At 37.5% G+C, this 9,883-nt stretch overlaps 1 protein-coding gene across 1 annotated transcript in view; it reads left to right on the top strand.

The window, feature by feature from the left end:
- The window catches only part of SARC_09220 (hypothetical protein), a 5,242-nt gene extending 552 nt beyond the window's left edge, over positions 1-4,690 (top strand). Inside the window, exons 2-8 of the mRNA XM_014296774.1 lie at positions 1,178-1,300; positions 1,568-1,835; positions 2,353-2,558; positions 2,829-3,032; positions 3,332-3,502; positions 3,679-4,041; positions 4,254-4,690. Coding sequence (XP_014152249.1) covers positions 1,178-1,300; positions 1,568-1,835; positions 2,353-2,558; positions 2,829-3,032; positions 3,332-3,502; positions 3,679-4,041; positions 4,254-4,349 — 1,431 coding nt within the window. The 3' untranslated portion in view covers positions 4,350-4,690. The remainder of the gene's footprint in view (positions 1-1,177; positions 1,301-1,567; positions 1,836-2,352; positions 2,559-2,828; positions 3,033-3,331; positions 3,503-3,678; positions 4,042-4,253) is intronic.
- Positions 4,691-9,883: the final 5,193 nt, after the last annotated feature.

A 9,883-nucleotide genomic window follows, 5' to 3' on the forward strand; every position in this document is an offset into this window, starting at 1 on the left:
ATTACGTATATATATATATATAATAATAATATATAATATATAATATATACATATGTATATACTACTATATATATATATATATATATATACGTATAAATATATATATATGCACATTCACACTCGAGCACATACACGCTGACAGACACATTTGTTTGTATATATATATATATGTATGTATCTATGTATCTATGCACATATATATATATATGATATTTATGTATATATATATGTATCTATATAGATATATATATATATATATATATATATATATGTGTGCGTGTGTGTGTGTATACATATGTATTAATCTATATATATATATATATATATATGTGTGTGTGTAGTTATATTTTATACAATATATGTAATACTATATCTATATATATGTAAGTGTATGTGTATTTTATGTATTTTATATTATTTATATATATATATATGTGTGTGTGTATCTGTATGTGTGTGTGTGTCTGTTTGTGTGTGTGTTTGTGTTTAAATAAGCATAAATGTATATACTTAATGATATATATATATATATATATATTTATAAAGTATATATAGATTTTTAATTTTATAAGCTATTCTCTACATAACTTGAAATTCACATATTTTAATATAAATATATATATGGTTTTTCGTGTAAGTCATAGAGTGGCCATGATGTGCTTCAATATGTGCTGATATAATATGGGAGGTATACGTCTTAGTGGGCTATGTTAAGTGTGTTGCGCAGCCGTCTACTACGAAGCAAGTATTTTGGCTCTTGTTTGTTTAGCGATTTCATTGTTGACTATATATTTTCAATTTTCGCTCTCCCGCTGTGAAGTATGTAAATTCATATGACGCAAGCGTGTAGAATGGCAGTTAAGGAGGGTTGTATTGCAGAAGGACAAATCACACATTCTTGCGTTGGGGACAATTCGTGAACATATGAGAGCAGATTGTTTCTCCGTAACCGCATGACATAGTGTGAGAGCGCAAGTTGCACCATATGTATGCGCATAACTCTCGCATATCCTGAAGACCATGACCTTTTGTTCTGTCTGCTTCGCGACAATCTTCATACAACTGTCTATCAAGTGAGGCACCAGTGGAGAATCAGCGTTGTACGCCATTTTACTTTCACACTACAACACTAGCCTGCTTAACATTTAAACTTACGTATCACCTTTTGTTATTGCAGTTTCCAATCACAGTCAAGGAATATGGTGCCATCAGCTCGATATCTTTCTGCAACGCAAAACCCCATGACTTTGCCATAAGTAGTTCAACTAGAGTTCAGGTTTTTGCGGCAAATACTAACAAGGTATAGATATCTCGTGTCGGTCGATATACAGAATTGCCTGTGTACTGTTGATGTGAGTAGTCAGTAAGCACAATTCGAAGAGGAAGAAAAGTACAGGATTTTCCTTAAGTTTCGTAGCATATAAACGAACGTGATATTTCGTAAATATTGTTTCCTGGATTCTTTTGTCTTAGTCTTTTGATCGTTAGAGAATATCTTTGCATCGGAGCCGCAAACTGTACATCACTCGTTCATCCATCTCGATCCCCACAAACTGAAAATCAACAGGTAAAGAAAACTGTGTCACGGTTCAAAGATGTCGCTCACAGCCCACACATTCGTGACGATGGTAAACTTATGGTCGCTGGAGATGATAGCGGACTAGTGCAGATATTCAGCATGTCCTCTCGAGAGGTATTTCGTCAGTTCTCAACACACATACGACCTGTAAGGTGGACGAGGTTTGCATCCTTCACGGGAGTAGTCACGGGTTCCGATGATATGACTGTGAGAGGATTCGATATTCCCAGTGGAGAGGAGACGTTCTGCTTAAAAGGTTTGTACAAGGAGTATGTCATATAAGCTTATTTGCGATTCGTGGACTAGGAGTGCAATTAATGGTTAAGTAGTGTGCTTGATTAACGCGCATACTTGCGCGTGATGTTGAAAACTGCTCGGACAACTTTTGGATTGGATCATAAACACGCATAGAGGAGACACTCTGCTTAAGGTTTGTACAAGGAACTATGTCATATAAGCTTATGTGCGATTCGTGGTTTAGGAGTGCAATTAAAGGTTAAGTCGTGTGCTTAAATATATCGCATACTTGCGAATGATGTTGAAAATTGCTCAGAACGTTGGCAACAGTTTGTCTGGCTCGTATTTGAATAGTGAGACAAAAATCGCAGGTACACCCTCCAAAACTCTCGGGCGCTCCCTATGACCACAGCTTCAAAAGAGCATTGTATGTGTATGCTTTATACGTCTTGAAGTCTGTATGTGACTATAACAATGTAGTTTTACGTTTAGCGCCTTAATTGGCTCAATTTACCGCTCACTGTGACACGATTCAGGTCACTCCGATTATGTGAGATGTGGGGCTGTCAACCCGGCGAGCAACGATCTAGTGTTGTCAGGCAGCTACGATCACACAGTCAAACTCTGGGACACGAGGACATCCGAGTGTTCCATGACTATGGACCATGGTGCACCTGTCGAGGATGTACTCATGTTCCCTGGTGGCGGCATGGTCGTGTCGTGCGGCGGCAACACAATCAAGGTATGTGTTCTTGTAAGCGTACTCGAGTTATAGTGTATGCCTGCCTCACCATGTGTTTCCTGACGGTAACTGATATGCACAGGAGTGTAGACTTGCCGAGCCAGGTGAATGCATGCATTGAGGTCATATTGAATGAAGCCTTATTATTTGTTCAACGTGTGTAAGAGGTTTTGCATATTTGCAGTGTTATGCTGGGACGGCTTCTGAACATAGACTTCCGGCCAACTTATCAAAATTTTTTGGTACACCCTTTTCATTTGCATTGCGCAGGTTTGGGATATGTTGATGGGCGGGCGCATGGTGCACTCCTTCTCCAATCACCAGAAGACTGTGACCAGTTTGGGATTCGATGGTTCGTCGAATCGATTATTGTCGGGCTCTCTTGATCATCATGTCAAGATATACGATGTCAAAAACTACAAAGTGGTACACAGCATCAAGTACTCCGCCCCCGTCATGTCCCTTGCAATGTCGGTAAGTTACCTGAGCTTTACACTGCCGGATCGTCATATCCGTCCAATATACCTCTGATTTGCAGGTGAATGGTTCATAAAATGTGTTATAGTTTGAGAAGTCTATCCCGTTCAAACTATAATGTTGAATCAGAACTCACATGCATCGTAAACCGACAACAATCGAAATCTGGACAAATTGTTGTGTGAGTGACAAGTGTCATGTCTAATACAGCTTGCTCTTTATTCTTGCTACAAGTATTCGGGTGGGCCTGCTATTATGCTAATTGTCTTGACACTATTAATATTGTCTCTTTTCAGCCTGAGGACACGCATCTTGTTGTTGGTATGGCCGATGGAACCTTATCGATCCGCCACAAACCAAACAAGTCTATCACCAACAAGGGCCTTGCTGGCGATAAGGCGAAAAAAGCGCCGCGTGGAGGTACACAACAATACTTTAAGCGTGGACAAGATACGAAAGCCTCAGAGGTATGTTCGTATTGGTATCCAGATTCTCTTTGGGAGAGGCTTGCACAAACCTGATGGGCGCGTAGGTGTAATCTATTTCAATTCCGTATTTTCAATGGAATCACGAAACACAAGAAACATCAAGCTCTAATTTAGCTCATAGATCGTACGAATATTTGCTTTTAAAAAAATATCAGGACGACTTCCGAGTCGAAGTGCGCAGAAAGAAGGGATTGGCAGAGTACGATGTCTTCATGAAGAAGTTTCAATACGGCCTCGCTCTCGATGCCGCACTTGTTCACGGGCGACCGGTAATCATCGTATCACTCATTGAAGAACTTGCACACAGAGATGGTCTGAAGATTGCGATCAGTGGTAGAGACGAAGCGGCGCTAACGCCTTTGCTCGTGTTTCTGTTGAAGCACGTGAATAATCCGAGATACTCGTCCTTGCTTATAGAGGTGACCAATATGGTGTTAGACGTGTATGCGCGGGTTCTGGGAAAATCCCAAGCTATCGACGAATTAGTACTCAAACTAAGAAACAAAGTGCATCAGGAGGTATGTTTGTCATTTATTTGGTTCATCAATGTTGATTTATGTAATCTTGCAACCCGTTGCCAAAGTGCACGACAGTGTGTGCGATGCACATTAAATGTGCGCAGCAGGTATGCGCATGGTTCAAGTTCTCTCCTTGAGTCTTAACATACCACTTGTACGTTTATCAGTCTTCAAGAGACTTTGCCTCATTTAACGACTTTTTCGAATCGCAGTTGGAGTTCCAAAAAAGGCTTATGGAGCTTTCGGGTGCCTTCGAATTGATCCTGGCAGGCGGTGATGCAGAATCACGCGCTGCGAAAGCAGTATAAACGTCGATTCTCAAGGAGAGGGGAATATGAAGATAATTTAGGAATTGCAGAAAATTAAAATGTAGAGACTGGTCTTTTCGTATTATATGTCAAGTGATATTTGCGGTGAATCGCCGTTGCCAGGTGATTGATTGGCCGCGCTTCAACTAGAGACTTGAATCGGGGAAAGATATTGTAATATCTGTTGCAAGGTTATCCCGCATACAGTCGTTATTGGGACAGTGACAATATTAATAAATATTGTACAGCAAGGCGACATTTAGGCCAGAATACACTCTTCTTGTAATAATAATAAACAGATGAAACCCCTAGTGATACAAAAATAGACAAGCTAATGAAAGACCCGCTAAAAATATCTTGTACAACCTTCCATGTAAGGCAAAAACTTCAGCCGTGAAGTTGTATTCAATTGTGTCGCTCATGCTTTCAAGTATCTTTCCAGTTGTCGCTTGTTGCTCACTTATTCTCTTAATCAGTCAATAACGACATTGTGAAAGCTCGAGACATTGTGAGTAGAGTATTGGTCGAGGCTACTTCGTCACGTAAACTTTAGAATCGGTTCAGACTATAGTCTTAGAAAAAAACGACGTAAAGTCTACAATAACAAGAGTGGCTAACCGATTTTAAAGTGATATTCATTCAGGTATATACATGTTATATAGTATGTAAACCTACACAAGAAGGCTAGTTAAAGATACAAAATAGAAAAACAAATAGAGCTCGCTTTTAATGCAGCTATAATACTAAACACAACAACACCGGTATACACCTCGCTAATCGCTTGTTCACCCAAGGTCCCCCAAGGTCCCCAACAAACTATTTTTAAAACATATATGAAGCGAATGGCTGCACATAAATCTGGGACCATTGATATTTATCTATTTAAAAAAATTACATTCCTTCGGACGTACATACGTCCGAACCAAAGTAGAATATTTTAATTCTCTCCCTACTCTCTCTCTACTCTCCATTAATAGAGAGAATAGAGGGGGGGCGGGCCATGACTTGCGAACTGAATGTCTCGATGAGTTATGGCCCATATGCGCCGTTATAAGGCATGTGCCGAGTTCTCTCAGTTCTCAGTTCTCACACACGTCCAGTCGTCCAAGTTCCCCCCAGAGAGTATTTAATTTAGTCGGACTCCAGAGTTCAGACTTAAGTACATATAAAATTAGATACATAAAAGATTTATTTTTAAAAAGTATATGGCCGTCTGATTTTTTTTCAAACAGGGCTATATATATATATTTTTCTATATAAATGTCTTGAAAAACCAAAAAGCAATTACAATACATACTACGAATTTGTTTTTAAAAAAGCACCAGTTTCTGAATCTTGGGAGTAATAAGGTTAATATTTGAGAGTAGGGCAGGCCAAGTTGCAAAAGCTATAAACATTAAACGTTTTCAGAAATCCCCCGTCTATGTTTGTAAATATAAATTTTGTGTCTGAGGTTCAGTCGAATATACGTTTTATATTTGCATTCTATGTAGAAGATTGTAAAGGCTATGTTTTTTATATATAAATTTGGTTCATTTGGAACGTTTATAAATTCTAAAAAAACTTCTCTAGAAAAGACGTGAGGCGGTGAGGCCGGGCATTTAGGGATTGTCCTGGGTCCGGAGTCAGTCCGGAGTCGACAATCGATAAACCTGTTTATGCGGACCCTGCCGCCCTCGGTCTGCCTCTGATGGAGTCTGAGCTGTATACCTTTAGGGCTTAAAAGTTTAAATATTAAAAATAGCGGTAAACTTTGCTCAATTGTAAATACACTACCTACACCCACTGACGAGGCTCTGAGTCTCTGACCCTTCAGTCCTTCACCGGGTGCCTTTGGGCGGGTCATAAATAGAAAAGAAGCACAAAATACATGGTTTGCAAAAAAGGAATTGAAAAAGAGAAAAAGATCAGAAAATAGAGAAAAAGATCAGAATGGTCAAAAACCGTCAAAGTGTATTTAGCGTCAATTATTATAATTTATCAGTCATATTATTTTAAACTCCCAGCTTAAAATTTTTAAAAAGAGAACTGTTGTATGTGGCGTTTTCTATGTTTTGGTTTAAAAAAAAACAATCAGCGACTCAGGCCCGGTCTTAACGGGTTCGGATTTTGCGTTCTGATTTTGCGTTCGGAGAGTTTTTGGTCGCTCCTGCCTCAATGCAGTGTCCATTGTCAATTGTTGGACTACATCGCTATATTGAGTGCAATTCGTTTACGCACTATTTCAATATTTTCAAGCTATATGACTCGTATAGTCAAGAGAGCACTAATTGGTTCATCATTATTTTGGATCTGAGAAAAAGCAATACAGAATACACATGTATTATGCATATTTATATCATTTTATATATATATATATATACAATAAAGAGAAGTGTGTTATGTATAAACTGTCATACGACTTGGACAGTATGGAGAATATCAATGATCTGTAAGAACCGGATTGCGAATGCATATCACTGAACGAGTGTTCGATGTCACATTGCAGTAGTGAACAAGAATTAGCACATTAGCGTCACGAACCAGTGACAAACAGCACTTCGAATAATGATCACAGTAATTACATTCAAGACTCGGATATTATTACTGGCCAATCACAAAGCTTTTGCGCCAGCCCAAATTAGTCTCGCTCTCTCCCTAGACTTGTCTATCCTACCCTTTTTTTTCTTCGCCCAATTGGGCAGCCGTTATCATTATATGGACATGGGACCGCTGTGGGTTTTTAAATAATTGTTTCTAAAATGTGTTTGGCTATGCAAAACAGCCGGCTACTGGCATCTAAGAGGCAAAATCCACTGTGCGAAGACCCGCCCAATTGGGCTAAAATAGCCCAATTGGGCGGATGGGTAGGATAGTTGTGGATCTAAAATTTAAATATTTACAACCGGCAAAGATTCTTGAGTACAAAGATTCTTGAGTACATATTTGGTATTGATACTTGAAAGGCCTCGGCTTCAGTAGTTCAGAATGATACAAAACATGCCCGGGTGCTTATTGGACACTATCTTTTCGGAAGTCCCCCCCCCGGCCCCCGCTCGCCCCACCCCTCTAGATCTTGGGCACAAAATAAGCCCTAAAACAAGAAAGCACAACCGCCTTGTGGGAAAATTGACAAGACATATTTCTGTACTATGTTTTCAATTGTTTGGGAGCGCGGGGGGGGGGGGGTTAAATATATACAAAAACAGTTTGAAAATGAAAAAAAAACTTTTGTTGATCGAGGGTCCGTTTTAGACCCCAATTTGGACAAAACAAAAGGCAGACAATAATTTGGCCAGTAGCATTGGGGCCCTATAGCTCTTTCTAGAACAGCGGTACATACATTAGAGTATAGTAAATAACGTAAATACATTATTTTATCGACTTTGATCAATTTGTGGTTCAACTGATGACGTATTCTTGTTGTTGGCAGTACGCATCTATCACTTAGTAGGCAATATCCAGGACTACCGTGTATCCCGCACCCAGAATAACAATTGGGCGCTCACACCCTACAAGCGAGTATTGCCACTATTATTATATATAAATACATTTTATTGTAGTTCATTTATAGGTAATCATAAACATACTTGGTAAGCCACTTCCATTGTGAGTGTATACAAGTATGTACGTATTTATGTTTGTATGTATGTAGTATAAATATATGTATGTGTGTATGTGTGTGTGTGTGTGTATGTATGTATGTATGTATGTATGTATGTATGTATGTATGTATGAATGTATGTATGTATGTATGTATGTATGTATGTATGTATGTATGTATGTATGTATGTATGTATGTATGTATGTATGTATGTATGTATGTATGTATGTATGTATGTATGTATGTAGTATAGCGGAGCATACGTAGGCCGTAGCACATGTGGATTCATATAGCTGTGTCCTAATATATACTGGTAAATATGTCATATGAAGATGTTTCGAGTCCGGTAATAAAATAAAGAACAAGTGGACAAAATATGAGGTAAACAATAAAAGAAGTAGACAAAAAATATGTTTGACTGTATATGATATATGACACTTTTTTTTTAAATATATATCATTGTTCACAGAATTCATTTGCTGTACATAGAGCTATTAAAAAAACATTTCTGAAGTATTTTTTTAAAACAAAACCAAAATAAATTTATTTTATATATTTTTATTAAAAAAACATATTGTCTGTCTCTCTACTACTACTAGTAGATACTATTATTTACTACTCTCTACTCTCCTAGAGTATAGAGAGTCTGACAGAGAGAAATCGAGAGAGAGAAAAAGACCCTTTATTCCTGTGGTTGTTTCCCAAATACTGTTTCAAATTATTTATAGTTAAAAAAGACCAATATGTATATAAAAATAGGTAAACACAAACAGGGTATGACTAAGTAGTAAATAGAGAGCCGCCCCCAAGTCCGACTCCTCAACCTCGGCCTCAGGCTGACTCAGGCCTAAAAAGTTGAACGTAAACACATATTTGTTCAACACATATTTATTCAGAATGGCCTACCCAAGCTATTTTTATAGGACTAGTTTGTATGATTAAATCGCTACACACTTAATTTTTTAGACCCGAAAGGTACATCTAAAAGCATACAAGGAACAGTTATGGTAAAAGTTGAACGTAAACGTATGTTTATTCGTTTTATAGAAGTTTTACAGGAAAACGGCTTGAGGATTTATTATTTCACCATGTCTTTATGTATTCATATTCCACATCTCATTACTTTTTTTTGCTAACAAATTTTGATATACACATGCATATTTATATTTGGTTTTTTATTTTTTTTGTATTTGTTTTGTATTAGAAAAAAACAAAAGAAAAACAAATATGCAAGCGAAACATTTATTTTACAAAGATACAAAAAGTACATATTAAATTTTACTGTACTATATTTTATCAAAAAACAAATAATATGATATACTATTTAATTTGGGATTGTTTAGAAAAATCAAAAGAGCAAATTTATGTATCCCTTGTCCACAAGTATTTCGTTTCTTCTTTTTTTACAACAAAATATATGATTAATACATTAATGTACATATTTGCTCGTTTTTAAAAACAAATCACTGTATTTTTTTTTAACATCAACTGGGGTTTTTTATAAAAGTCATTGGACTTCAGCCTCCGGGACTAACTTTAATAAGTTATACGTAGTGTAGATATAAGTTGAACGTTAACCGTTATTTATTCAATTATAAACGGTTTAACGTAAAACTTTTTAATGTTAGCTCCAGGAGGCCATGTAAATGTATATTTATATATTTAATTTAAAAACAACGAGCAAAATGCTGTACCACTAAACAGTTTTAAATTTCTTTTAAACATACTGTGAAATCCTCAATACAGAGTAATTCAGTCCTCCACCTCGTTTACTCTCTAGAGTCTCTACCAGACTGTTGATCATCCCTTTTCTACAGACTGTTATTACTCATCAACAAACTGCTCTGTGAAAGGCTGAAGGCTGTGAGGCTGTGAGGCTGTGAGGCTGTGAGGCTGTGAGGCTGTGAGGCTGTGAGGCTGTGAGGCTGTGAGGCTGTGAGGCTGTGAGGCT

Source organism: Sphaeroforma arctica (assembly GCF_001186125.1).
Source record: "Sphaeroforma arctica JP610 unplaced genomic scaffold supercont1.911, whole genome shotgun sequence".
Classification (NCBI taxonomy): Eukaryota; class Ichthyosporea; order Ichthyophonida; genus Sphaeroforma; species Sphaeroforma arctica.